The sequence below is a fragment of the Labrus bergylta genome, chromosome 21 (genome assembly GCF_963930695.1).
Source record: "Labrus bergylta chromosome 21, fLabBer1.1, whole genome shotgun sequence".
Classification (NCBI taxonomy): Eukaryota; Metazoa; Chordata; class Actinopteri; order Labriformes; family Labridae; genus Labrus; species Labrus bergylta.
Window position 1 is genome coordinate 8,067,606 of NC_089215.1, and position 14,106 is coordinate 8,081,711.

At 43.1% G+C, this 14,106-nt stretch overlaps 1 protein-coding gene across 6 annotated transcripts in view; it reads right to left on the reverse strand.

Annotated features, from left to right (window-relative positions):
• Positions 1–828: 828 nt before the first annotated feature.
• LOC109996052 (zinc finger MIZ domain-containing protein 1) overlaps positions 829–14,106 on the reverse strand; it is a 120,761-nt gene continuing 107,483 nt past the window's right edge. For all 6 annotated transcript variants that reach the window (XM_065949902.1, XM_020649993.3, XM_065949901.1 and 3 more), the window contains 18 exons: positions 8,975–9,110; positions 8,202–8,316; positions 7,821–8,038; positions 7,533–7,734; positions 6,870–7,145; positions 6,608–6,790; positions 6,398–6,475; positions 6,127–6,295; positions 5,894–6,035; positions 5,079–5,289; positions 4,826–4,931; positions 4,574–4,734; positions 4,398–4,465; positions 4,223–4,291; positions 3,888–4,132; positions 3,589–3,752; positions 2,777–3,100; positions 829–2,670 (listed from right to left, as the gene is read on the reverse strand). In XM_065949902.1, coding sequence (XP_065805974.1) covers positions 2,563–2,670; positions 2,777–3,100; positions 3,589–3,752; positions 3,888–4,132; positions 4,223–4,291; positions 4,398–4,465; positions 4,574–4,734; positions 4,826–4,931; positions 5,079–5,289; positions 5,894–6,035; positions 6,127–6,295; positions 6,398–6,475; positions 6,608–6,790; positions 6,870–7,145; positions 7,533–7,734; positions 7,821–8,038; positions 8,202–8,316; positions 8,975–9,110 — 2,975 coding nt within the window. In that variant the 3' untranslated portion in view covers positions 829–2,562. The remainder of the gene's footprint in view (positions 2,671–2,776; positions 3,101–3,588; positions 3,753–3,887; positions 4,133–4,222; positions 4,292–4,397; positions 4,466–4,573; positions 4,735–4,825; positions 4,932–5,078; positions 5,290–5,893; positions 6,036–6,126; positions 6,296–6,397; positions 6,476–6,607; positions 6,791–6,869; positions 7,146–7,532; positions 7,735–7,820; positions 8,039–8,201; positions 8,317–8,974; positions 9,111–14,106) is intronic.

Sequence of the window (14,106 nt, forward strand, 5' to 3'; positions counted from 1 at the left end):
TGACGATGACTTACACTGGATCGATGAAATCGTTGGAGAAAAAAATGAAATGTGGCAGTGTGTTGTTAGAAGAGGGATGATTTGAGTTGATGTCTCTTGGTGACATAAATATGAAACAACATGTCAGTGAGCTGAACTGGAACAAATCATATTTTTTCATGTATGTTTAAAACAATTTTTTTTTTTTACAGAAAACCATGGTGGTTAAATTAGCACAATGCTACATACAGTCGAAAGAAATTGGATTTCTAGCCTTACAGATTAATAAGAAAAACCAGTACAAAATAATTTACCAAAAAAAAAAAAAAAAAAAGGGGATAAAAACGCATATGGTCTCGTGCTTTGAACATTTTCTATAACAAAAATATAAACAATATCATGGACTTCTTTAAAATATGGTTGTGATATATCTTTAAAATACCACTGTGTATTGACATTTAGCAACAATTATGATATTCACATAGCTCAATAATTACACTGATAGCCAGCTGATACCACGTCTTATTTTGAAAAACCATCACTGATAAAATGTTTACATAAGAAGCCAACATGGATTCCTTTTCAATCAGATACATTTGAGCGTGAAAGAAAGTATTGCTTAAAAACTGAAAAACAAATAAAAAATAAAAAGATGCGACACGATCCCCTTGAGCTGATACAGGAAGTGGGTTTTAGGGGGTTGGGAATATAAAATTGCAACACCTGTCTGAAAACGACAGGTGGGAGACGGAGTGCACTGGAAGGAAAGTGATGAGAAAGCACTACGACCTGCAGGAAATAGCTTATGAGACGTTCTGGTTACAAACAAAGTCAGTGGTTAGATGGTAGTTGTATTTTTTTTTTTTTTTTTTTTTTTTTTGGGAGCGTAACATGGCGGGTTAAGTCGGACGACTGATGATCAAAGGACAAACATTATCAAGATGATACAAAAATATTCACAATGATATTTACAGTACAATAGGCATTTCATAAAAAATAATACATTTGCATACTGAACAGCACTCTTCTCAAAAAGTGAAATCGAAAAACAAACGTGGCAAAAGTCTGCACCAATACTGCTCTAAAAACCACTTCTTTTTGAACAGCAGTGATGGATAAACTGTATTTGACCTCCCCCTATATCTTTAAAATCCATATCACCAAACACACACACACACACACACACGCACGCACGCACGCACGCACGCACGCACGCACACACACTTACACTCACTTTCACGCAAGACCAAGCAAAGACAGACATCTCCACACTCCTCCTTATTACTTTGGTGATGTTGAGCAGTTTCCCAAAAGAATTACGGATAGTTGAATTATGCAGCAACAGAAAAAAAACAAAACAACAACAACAACAACACAAACAAAACACAGTATATCAAGAAAATACATGAGAAATGTATCGCTGATATCAGCATTATCCCTTCAATGTTAGTGTTAAATAAATCGGACAACAAAAATCCAAAACAAAAATGTACAAACAAAAAATAGCAATGGAAACAGCAACTGATAAAAAAAACTACACTATCTTTTTTTTAACCACTTGCAACAGCACTAGACAAGGGCTTGGCACACATGCACTTTGTAGACTAGTTAAAACAGCACATCATTTAACAGGGAGAGAGATGCAACGTTGCAGAAACGCAGGCGGCATTGGAAGGAGTCGTAGCAGGAAGCAGTAAATGCAGCAGGGTCCAATCTTTCATTCTGTACCTCTCATTTTCGTTATAATCACTCCTCTGTGCCCGAGGATGATAACTATACAACATGTTGGAAGTGCAGGTATGCAATAAAAACGTTCTTCTTTTAAATGGGGGCCAAAATCTTCCCTGTTGTGTTTTGACAGCCTTTAGGGAAATCGCTTTTTCTGTCAAAAATACGTTTGTATCAAATTGTGGAAAAAGTGGAAGCCAATCTTTCCCAAAAATGTTTTTTTTTTTTTAAATGCCAAAATGTCTGTAAAAAACATTTCATCAAGGACAGATATATACTTTTTAAATTCTTTTTTTTTCGCCGTAAAACAGTTTCCTGGTGTATGTGGTGTTTTTTTTGGTTTTTTTTTTGCATTGCCAAAATCTCTTGTGCTTTTAAATGATGTGTGGTGGACAAACGACAGTGCGACTAACCAGAGCAGTCAGGGAATGAAGCTGAGACACCAGTGAGTTGTTGCCTCTCAGTTCGGAATAACAACATTGGACAGAGTGCACACTGGCCAGATAGCGCAGGGTTTTTTGTTTTTTTCTCTGATTTTCTTATACAGTGAATTCCTTTTTCTTTTCAAAAGGAAACAAAAAAAAATGAATAAAAAATGCTACAACATGTAACTTATGTGCACACAAACACCTGTGTGTAAAAAAACAAACAAACAAACAACTGAGTATAGCTGCACAGAGCACAAGTATCACCATGAAGGATCCTGTCGTGTCTTTGAGTTTTAAACCTCTTTCAGTCAATCTGCGCTGGCCGATGAAAACTGTACACGAGGAAGAAGAGAAAGGGAGTGCATCTTTGTGTTTGTCAAGTACTGAAACTGCAGGCAGTCAGAGAAGTTCATGTGTCTGAATTGCCTCAGTTGTTTTCGAAAAGTGATAAAAGGTCGTCGTTGCTATTGCTGGGGAGGTCCGGTGGGTCTAGGTACGACAGCAGCTCGTCTGGGTTCGCAAGCTCTGGAAGAAGCTGAGAAAAGAAAAGAAAAAAAAGAAAGACAATTTAATAAAGCAATCAAGTAAACACAGATGATCCAACCTAGCTTTGAAAGCTACAGCTGTGAATCAGGACTCACGTCTAGAGATGGCTCCGGCATGTCCGACCCCGCTTGGCTGTCCAAACTGCTCGAAGGGTTGAAGGCGAGGTCGCTGTGGGGATGGTTGTTAGGACCAGGATGCTGTTGCTGCTGCTGCTGCTGCTGCTGCTGTTGTTGTTGTTGATGTTGTTGTTGCTGCTGCTGCTGCTGCTGCTGTTGCTGAGGAGGTGGAGCTTGTCGTTGCGGCTGAGGAGGCCCGCTGTGGTGTAGCTGCTGCCCTGATTGGCTCCCAGGGTGTGGAGAAGCGTGTAAGCTCTGCTGCAATGGACCGTGTGACTGGTCATTGCCGGCAGAGTGAGGTATCTGTCGGGGGGGGGGCAACACATTTTAAATAATGTTATATTGATGGAATAAGATGGAAAAGATTAAGGGATTTATTAGTCATATCACTGGCTTATTTTAACTGTTATAACATATAATAACTTTTCTTTATTTTAAAGGAATATTTCAACACTTTAATTTCATGATGAAATTAAATTTCATTTTTTCGGGGCCCTTTTTTGTCTTTAATAGACAGGGCAGCTGAAGAGAGACATGAAACACTGGGAGGAGAGCGTGGGGGATGACATGCAGCACTTGGCCGAGGTCGGACTCGCACCCACGACCGCTGCAACGAGGGCTTCAGCCTCTGTACATGGGGCGCCAGACGTAACTGCTAGGCTCCCAGGCGCCCCAAGACGTCATCTTTTGGTAAGAATAATATGAGAAGTTTGACACTTCTTGATGGCAGTACTGTAAAAAATGAAGTTAGTGTCAATTCATCATTGTAAAGTTAACACAAAGGAACTCACTGAGTCAGGCATGTTGTGGGAGAGGGGCTTATCTTGGGTCATCAGGCTGTTGGGCATGTCAGGTGGGTGAGACAGCTGGGGGCCGTGCATAAAATCATTCATCGACGTACCACCAGGAGTCCCATGAGGGAAATCGAAGTTCCCGTGCCCCTGGTAACTGTTGCCTAGCACAGAAAATATAAACAAAAAAACATGAGTACATTTCGTTCAGTTATTTTCCGCTGATGTTGCAGTTTGACAACAAAGCATTAAGAGATGTTTATCTCTGTGTCAAAGCATAGCATGTTTTTTTTTCCTACCTCCGCTGCCATATTCGTTGTTGTTGCCCCCTTGCTGAGATTGTAGTAACGGGTACGGCGAGGGTCCGGGGCCGAGCTGAGCTATCATCTCCATCACATTGGGCATGATCATTTGGCTGGGACTCATCGTTTTAAACCTCTTGGCGAGCGGTCCATCTGGATCCTCCTTTATATGGATTTCAGATTTGATAGCCACCGGTCGCCAACTACACGTCGGGTCGATGGTCACCTCCTCAAACTCCGAGCTGGCGGGATGCAGATGAAATCACTCATTATGACACAAGGAAATAAAGAGAAATACACTGAAAGCAGGTTTGTTTCTTACTTAGACTTACTTTTGAATTGCATTTAAGATTCCCCACATGTACTGGTCCACTTCCAGTCCCTCTAACAACGCTGTTTTACTGAGGAGGGTAGAGAGAAAGGCGCTTAGAAAGCTTCTCACATAGATTACAGTCAAATCTATTGACATGGTGAATATGGCAATGTATTTAAATTAGATAAACTTACTTGCATACAGGACATCGCCATGTTCCCCGCTCACAGTTCAATTGTAAATATGATTCCAAATCAAAACACTGAAAGAGTAATGGGGAAAAAAAAAATCACATCTACTATCCCGTACATAACATTGAAATTTGTCTTCTTCTTTTAATGACTCTCAGTGAATGACTTGTTGTGCTAACCTGAACGTGTTTGCAGTCATGACCTCTTGCTGGAAGTTGTATTCGCCTGAAGGTGATCGGACATTTGAGGGAAACCTTGATGGCCGTCTGCTCCACGCCGTCCTCTCCGCTGAGCGTCGTGTTGCCCGATGATGCTGCTACGCTGCTGAAGTTCCTCTTAACTTTGAGGCAGAAGGAGAAAAGTCAGTGTGTTTGCAAGGACTCTGACAGTGATGAAGACATTAGGGGGCTAAATGGCGGTTTTTCCTGTACCTTTGGTTATGCAGTGCTCTGCAGGTAGAAGACGCTTTTTCAGTAAGCCCTGGAGCACTGAGCGGACTGAGGGCCTGTGGACCAGCTGCAGCACAAACAAGTGGGACTGTAGGAGGAGAACATCACTGTTATTAAACCTGATAGACCTATTAACTCACATTGGTCAGAGCGTAGACATTAAATATCATCTAAAGGATTTTTTTTACATTGTAGACATTTATACCGTTGTGTTGTGTTGTTGTCTTGTACTCACACAGCAGCAGGCAGTGACAGTGATCTGGATCGTGTTCCTCCCTGGCTGGCAGACATGTTTCAAGTGCAGGGGTTTGTGGGAGGTCTTATTGTCGCCCCGCTCGATGGTGAGCGGTGTGGCGTTCACGCTGACTTGTACCGACGCAGGCCAGTTGGTGTTCATCTGTCGGTCTTCATGGTGGTAACACTTGAACTGCAGCTCCAGGTCTGATCTGCATGGACAATATTTAAATTTGTTTTTAAACTACGTTCATTTTAAAAGTCTTAATAAACCTGACCGGCCTTCTCTGTAGAGTGGAATAAAGGGTTTACAAATGATCTGTATTCGATAAAAAGATGGCTAGAGTGTCCTTCTCCAAGTGAGCTGGGAAAAGTAATTATTGATTTTTTCTTCTAGCTGCAGACAGTATGTCTGCTCGACTTTTTTCAATCTGCATGCCAAAGGTTTTGAGGAAAAGAAGAAAGCCCATTGGTGCCCGACTACACAATTCTTATGTGAAGCTTAATTTTCCTTTTGACTCAGAATCAAAAAAATCTGAGAGGCCAAAAGGAACAACTAATGAAACAGAAAAAAAAATCTGAAAAGCTGGGTCTAGCACCTATACATAAACCTCAAACCATATCCATATCCATACCCCTACCCTTACCCCTATCCCTATCCCTAACTGTAATGTTGATACTCTATCAAATGCCTTTCCACAGACCAAAGAGTCCAAGATTAAAATTGTCAAGAGGAAATCGTTGCAAAAACAGAAAAGAAAAAATAATCATAACGATCCCACTTGAGAAAAAACAGTCCAAACATGATTGAATTACCTCCACATGAGCGTCTGGTGCACAGAGGGCCGTAAGTGGAACACGTGGTTGCTGACAGCCAGGTTATGCTCTAGCCTGAAGGGCTCTAGGACAACTCCGTCCCGCACAGGGAACGTCAGACGCAGCTCCTCGTTGTGGTTAGCTATACGGTTGAAGAAGAACCAAATCAGACTCTTGTGATTTTTTTTTTAAAATGAACAAAATCACTGTTAAAGATTCTTCCAGTTACTGACCTGGAGGAGGAGGGAGAGCGGTGATATTTGGTTTGATGTCGGGGGGGAAGGGGGGCTTCACGTCCTGGTTTGGCGACAGGTACGGAGGGATGTTACTTCCTGGGGTCATTGGAGGGGTGGGGTTGCCTGGCACTGGGGAGTGAGGGTAGTTTCCCACAGGTCTGGGTGGCTAAATTTAAAAAAATCAATAATTGAATCAAATGTTTACAGGGCTATAAACCGCACAACAAAGATTGTAATCATGAGGTAGAATTAAATGAGATGGACTTACCCCATTCATGTTCCCCTGGCTGTACTGATATCCACTACCAGAGAAGTTATTTGTTTGGCCGTTAAAGGGGGGCTCTTGCTGTAATTTGAGAACACACATTTTATATGATTCAAACCAAAAAAGCTGCAGACACCTTAATATAGAAACACTTTTGGTAGAACAAACTCAAAATAATCATTAAACGTTCGCTAAATAGAAGTAATACCGCACCTTATAGAACTGTCCCATGGCACCGCTGGGTGGTGGGTATTGTCCCGGCAGCTGCTGTCCAGGCATCCTCTGGCCGGGGTAGTTGGGGGATGGCAGCGGCCTGGAGGCGTTGGGCGTTGGGTACTGCCCCTGCTGGTTAGGGAATTGGTTGTTTGGTCCATACTGCTGCCCACCATAGTTTGGCTGTGAAAGCAGAGATGAGTTAGATTCAACATATAGGCTTGAACTTGAAAGTCAAGGTGTTGAATTCACATCTACTCACCTCCCCTGGGTATGGTCTTTTCATGCCCTGCATACCCATGCCTTGAGGACGGGGTCCTGCATAGCCTTGCTGGGGCATTCTTTGGCCATGGGCTCCGAAAGGTCCCATACCTTGGCCCCTGGGCTGGTTCATTCCCATCGGAGGCCCGCTTATGTTTGACGGATTCATGCCTGCGCCCATGTTCCCGGGGAGGGACGGAGGGCCACGGGGTCCTGGCTGGTTCATGAACTGGCTGTTGTACGCCTGGTTTGGTCCCATCTGAAAAGAGGAACTCATCTGGAAGAAGAAGAAAAAAAGATGATTAGCTTTAGGGAATAGTCTATCAGACATCCTGAAAAAAGTACAAAAGGGAAAACTGTTCTAACCTCTACAAGATATATCCTCCTTTTTTTTTAGCTTTTGTTAGAGCTAAATGTGGTATTTGACTCCATTACATTTGGCTAATTATTCACACTTAACATTGATTAAGCCTTGTTCAACAAAATGCCTTAATGCCCTCTGAGCTTAATGTTCTGCTGCTATTTTAAGTATTGAAAGGCAAAATCAGTGAGTGTAAAACTAACTTTAAAGTGCTGAGCAATTTGCGATAACCTATTTAATCCATTTAATGTATGAACACATTCTATAACACACAGATACTTCCACATGTGCACGTTGTCGTACCGGTCCGTATTGGTTCATGTCCTTGTTTTGGGTTTCCTGCAGGGCGGCTACGGTGGCTGTGGCAGTGGCAGTCGCTGTGGCTGCAGCAGCAGCGACTGCGGCGGCAGCGGCAGCAGCAGCAGGCTGGCTGAAGTCCGATGTTTGACGCGAGTGAGGGGGGATGCCCATTCCTCCAGGGCCAGTGTTGGGTCCTCCGGGGTAACTGCCACAAAGGGGTCGCGATTACTTCAACTGATTGTCAGAGTTCATTTTTTGAGTACATTTTAATTATTGAACTTTTCCACTTACTTGCCACCAAAGCCTCCTCCTCCGGGGTAGTTGGGTCGTCCGTACATGCCTTGCTGCATGTAGCCCTGGTTTCCGTTGCCTTTGTTTGGAAACTGCTGCTGAGGACCGGGGAACTGAGGAGAGTTCATCCCGGGATTGTTGCCCGACATACCCGAGCCCATCGGGTTGCCCCCTGGATTCATTGGATTGTTGTTGTTGGCCATGTGATTCGCCAACACCTGTCGGACCAAGACATACAGATCGAGAAAAATCAGAACACGTTTGATGACATGAATCCATTACAACCTAAGTCTAACAACAGACCCTTTGAAAAAAAGAAAAAAAAAAAAGATAACATGCACCATCATGTCAGAACTTCTATGAACACGTATGAGATCTCACCTGGCTCTGTGACGTGTTGGTGACACCCCAGACCGTCGTCACCACGGACAAAGAACCTGGAGGCTGATTGGTGTTCTGTTGCCAGGGAACAGAGTCGTAGGGAAAAGATCCATCTCTGCAGGGGTCATATAAAATACAACATGTAAGCAAATCTAAATATGCATAAAATATGATATATATCCATCACCGTTATAGTCCTGATAACGACATTAATGCTCTCTTCATTATTAAGATTTTTTGACTACTCCCACAAACTTGTCCAGACAACATAACACAGATATACAACACTGCCTCCTATTCAAACATCTCTACGTGTGTCCACATACTTAATCCCCAAAATAAAACACTACTTTGTGACTTTATTACTTCATTACATTTTTCTTAATTAAAAATTAACTCTTATTGTCAGCATGTCTGTGCATTGTCTAAATTTTTGTCCTTCAGTCACTTTTGTCATATTCTGTCACCATTTAGAATAAAGTGCCATGTGTCACTGCACAAATATGTGCATGCATAATAGTAAAATTGTACAAATGTGCTGAATCATCAGGAAAAGTTGTTTTGTTTGTTTCTTTGTTATAATTACTGTGGGGTAAGTATTAACCAGGTACTGTTTTGTCCCTGTTGAGCAGGCTACAAACAGTTAGATTGGCAAACTGTCAGCCATCAATCCATAAGGAACACAAGGCTGATGAAGGGCTTTCCCCAGAGCCTGTGAACGTGTTCCCCAACACACAGCATAAGCTTAAAGTCACAGCGGTGCGAATACTGACCCGTGCGAGAGGCCGGGCTTCATGGAGCTCATTGGGGGCTGCATGGGCACTTTTCCCGGAGGCTCGTTTTGCCTGTTCTTCTGGTGACGGAGGAGGAGTAGGCGTCCCAGCTCCTCGCACCACGAGGACAGAAGAGCTGGAGAGGAAGCAGAAGAAGAGTGTGTCAGTGGCGTGGGGCTGCTGTGAGAAATGACTGCAGAGGTTAACAGCTCTGTACTGCAAGCGCTGCAGAAACCTTCAAGAACTAATTATGAGAGAAGAGGACGGCGGATGGAACAACAACTTAGGAATGGAGGCTTGTGAGCAAATCTGGACGTTAAAACTGAACATCAGCAGCCTGACTGAGGAAGTGCAAAATGATCTTCTGACAACCTCAAATGCCTTGACCTCATGTTGAACATATATAGATTAAGACAAATTTACACTACACAGAGGTATTTTTAACTATTAAAACATTTGGAAAACTTCTCTTTAATCTTCTTCTGAGTTAGCGTTTTGTTTACGCTCAGGTTTATGACATTCATTACAGAGACTAAATATATATATTAGATCTTTGCATGTAGCAAGATACAAAAACAACGCCCCTTCAATGTTTGCCAAACAACCCCCTAAAATGACTTGGTTTGCAATCTATGGGAAAATGAATGGAGTAAACAGTGAATTGAAAAATGAAACCTGACATGATGTTGAATCGTGGACATAGAAGAGGGTGAATAAAGTGACTAACAGAGCAAAAAACACATTTGTTTGTTTGTGTTCAGGCCGCTTTTATCTACTGTTTTATCTATTGTTTGTACCTTTTGCACAATTTAGAATTTATTACTGTAAATATTATTTCTCTTATTTTTACCTCATTTTATTTGATCTATTTTACCTTATCTTATTTTACCTTATTTTGGTTGTATTGCACCGCGGGACGGAGACAAACGCAATTTCGATTCCACTGTATGTCTGGCATATTTTGAAATTGACAATAAAGTTGACTTTGACTTTGACTTTAATTAAAGTGGATTTCATTCATATGTACTGACAGGCTCTTGACTGGTTGAGTATTATAAAATAAAGATCTGTGGGGGTCTTTTTTTCATTTTGCAATATATATTCAAAATCAGTAAATGAACCAAACATTTTAAAACAGCAAAAAAATGTTTTACAGATGTTTTATTCCTGTATGTTTAATGCACATTCAAATTGTTGATTTACAGCTCATACAAATAGAGATATAAGCCCTACAATTAGATTAGAGGAGTTTTTAAGGACTTATTGATTGGTTCACAATAAATAAAAAAATAAAAAAACAAAAAGGCACCATTACGCTGCATGATCAGCATCCACCCAGCATGTCACTGCAGCTCATGGCCACTAGGGTTCACTCTGGGCCTGCAGATCAAACTGCAGCCCTTCCTTTATCTCCAGCCTCCTAGCTACCTTTCGGTTAGGTAGCTACCACAGAGAGCGTTTGATCGAATCATATGCTTTTCATCTGCAGTGCATGTTTTTGTACTGTGCCAACTACAAAAGACTCACTTTTCCTTTTCCCCCTCAATCCTTCTTCTCTCTCTCTCTCTCTCTCTCTCTCTCTCTCTCTCTCTCTCTCTCTCTCTCTCTCTCTCTGCGGCGTCAGACGAGAAAGGGAATGTGGATTCAATCAAGGAGCGGGGCAGCCACCTCCTCTTATGATTCACACCACTTCTAGGGCTGAGTGACTGAGGAGCGAGAGGGGATGGGTGTGTGTGTGTTGTGTGTGTGTGTGTGTGTGTGTGTGTGTGTTGTGTGTGTGTGTGTGTGTGTGTGTGAAACAGAGTGCTCGGTGGCTTCAGCTGCGGTTTTCCGCAAAAAAAAGCCACGTCAATATGACAGCAGTCAGTGCAGGCAGATCCACCCTGCTGCCACATGCAAGGATGGGCCGAGAGAGAACGAGGAAGAGTGAGAAATAGAGAGAGAGAGTGAGTGATAATAAAAAAAAAAAAGGCTAAGTGAGTCAGTAAGAGAGGAGACATCAGGCTAATGGGGCTGATGGGAGGGCGGAACAAACAAAAGCTTCTGATCACTAACATAGCAACCCAGAGATTTGACCACACATGACCGCCTGCAAACAGACATGCAAGTGAGGACGGATGCCACTTTAGCTCACATTTGCACAATAGCACAGGGGCAAAATAAATAGGACACAAGATGAAAGAGGATTTTAGCATCCACACACAAACACACACCTTCCCTCCACTCAGAGAGCATCACACCCCCAAACGGCACCTCCTCTCCTCTCCTCTCCTCTCCTCTCCTCTCTCCTTTCATTTGAACACTGAGCACACCAGCCTCGCTCTGTGTAAAGATGAGGGCTGGAATACAAAAGACATGTACAGATGGTGCCAGCAGTCTCCCTCCTGCCTCACCCTCCCTCCCTCCCACTCCTTTAAAAAGCAGCACGGGGCTCAGGCGCAGAGGCAGCTGGGTTTTTTTTTTTTTTCTTCTCCTCCTTCCAACCCCGCTCATGCTCCCTCTCTCTTTTTCTCTCTCTCCCCCCCCCCCCCCCCCCCCCCTCCCCTCCTCCTCCTGTTCTTGGCAAGGCAGGTGCCAGGAGACAGGCTGTGCCGCTCCTCAAGAGCATTGATCTGACTTTGCTGCGCTTTGGTTGACGGATAAGGCCTCTCAGGTGCTGTCACCCCCCCCCCCCCCCCCCCCTCTCCTCTTTAAACATCACACCAGCAGGTAGATGCACGGATTTGTAGCTTGGTTTTAATCAAATACGACCTGTTTTAAGTGCGGCTAATAGGTTTACGAGTCTCACATCCATGTTAGAACCTCCCGCAGTGTTTTTAGCAGCACCCTCCCTCCACTTAGACCCCCTTCTGATGGAGTGAGTTTTCAATTCAAGGGGGCCTGGCAACCAGCCAGCATGTTACAGCTCAATTAGGTCCCATTATTCTCCTCCAACAAGGGGTAACTTGCACTTCTAGTATGTTGATAAACATGTCGCCGCAATTTATCCCCCAACAGTGTCACGGCGACTGTCTGGCAGTAAAGGGAACATATCCTGGTTTCACACAGAGGACGGCATCGACAGCCGCAGGGACAACAACAAACGGCGACGAAGCCAGGCAGAGAAATGACAATCCAATATGAGAGGAAAGAGCGATAGGAATAGAGGGGAGGACCTGCGCTACCACTTAAGAGAGGAATTATCCAACCCCACCATTAGATAAAGAGCTTCTCACTGCACAAAGTGACCACCTCCGCTGAGCACCGTCCTGTTAAAGGAGAGACACACAGTCATTGACTCAGGGGATAAACTTCAGGTTTCAAATGAAGAGGAGGAAGAGCCAACATGTGACTCCTCTCCTCTCAGCCTCTAGAACAGTTGCTCCAATACTGATGCTGGTATGAGCATCAGAATACCAATACTGGGATTAGTACTGGTATTGGTATTAATGCAGATACTTGCATTGTTTGCCACTTAATGGGTGTATAGTCTATTCTGTACTTACTAGTGAATAGATGTAAAGACATTGTTTTTTTTTTTCCAATCTCATTTTATTTGTACTCGTACGCACGTTCTTTTTCTTGTCTTTTTTACTAATGCAGCACTTGCACGTCCTCTCTGGGGATCAATTAAGGATTATCTTATCTTGTCTCACTTTATATCGTAATGCTGATATCAGTTTGGGAATGTCGATCTGGTAATGTTACTAATAGAAATACTGGATACTTGTATCAGTACAAGAAGACAAATATTGGTCTCACTACTAAAACAGTTACTATTGTTGGCTTTATTGTCGATACTGGTATCAATACTTTACTGCTAATACTTGACTCAGAAGTAATAAAGATCCAAGTAGCAGTATAAGAATACCAATACTTGTATCAGTCCTAACACAGATAACCGGTGACAGTATCAGAATACCAATCACGGTACTGGTATCAGAACAGATATAAATACTGGTATCGGTTCTGAAATACTAATAATGATGTCTGTAACACCCTCTAATACTGCCTACAATGCAATCCCAGTTATAGGCAATTATGCCAACCAAAGCTTTGATACAATACAATAACTTTTATGTTATGTCCCCCCCCCCCCCCCCCGCATCAGTTTCAGGAAGGATAAATTGCTGTGGTGAAATCCCTCGTCTCTTCCTCCTTCTTCATCCCAACATCTCTCAGGACATTGTGGATAACGAACACAAAAAGGATTACTGTTTTTCCTCTCCTCTCCTCCCACAGACGGCCCTTCAATAGACTCATCTGTTTCCCTCCCCGAGAAGAGCCAACAAAAACCAGTGAGAAGTGTCTTTGCTGTAGCTTTTCAAAATCACAACAACTGTTCTAGAGTGAATCAATCTGTCGTTTGGTGCTACAGATCGTCTTTTTTTTTTCTTTTTTTTTTTCGCTCTGTTTACATTGTGTCTCCCTGGCGGCTAGGGGTCTCTGTCTTCCATAAGGAGAGGAGCCGATTCCTGTTTGCCTTGTAGAGAGTCCCAGGGGCACCGGCTGAGTCTGAGCCGTATTGATATTCTGGTGCTCAGCTGTGCAGCCTGATGGTCAGCCATGGCGAAGGGCGGTAAACGCATCTGCTGGGACGAGATGGGTGGTTCAGTAGACGAGCCCGCAGCTTCCAGCTTCACTCTCTGTCATAAAGCCCGAGGGAGGCATGACAAATGACGGGCACCGCATCCCTGACAGTTGTTCAATGCTCTTTCCAATGGTAACGCTTCCCCCCACCCCACCTTTCACCGCACACACAGGCAGGAGGCAGAGAGATAAACTGTGCTGATTAAATGCCTTCATTCTGTCCCTTTTTGCCAAAACAAAAACAAACAGTCTCTTGATTAAAGAGTGAGCTAGCACCAGCAAACCACAAAAATAACTTTCTCTCTCACTTGTAGAGGCGAATTTGGTTTCTGTCCCTAACTCAATACAAAAGGAAGACATTCAAATTGTATAGGTTTAATTCGTTTTTAAAAGGGCTTTCCATAAGTATGATGCACCCTGACTTGTTTGCATAGCAACTTCATGTCCTTCACACTGCATTTCTCATACAACATGTTTTTACCTCAAACACTATGATTGTTCTGTTTCATCCGCCTAATGGAGGTAATGATTTAAAAAAGCCAATACAACAGGAAGCAAATTGA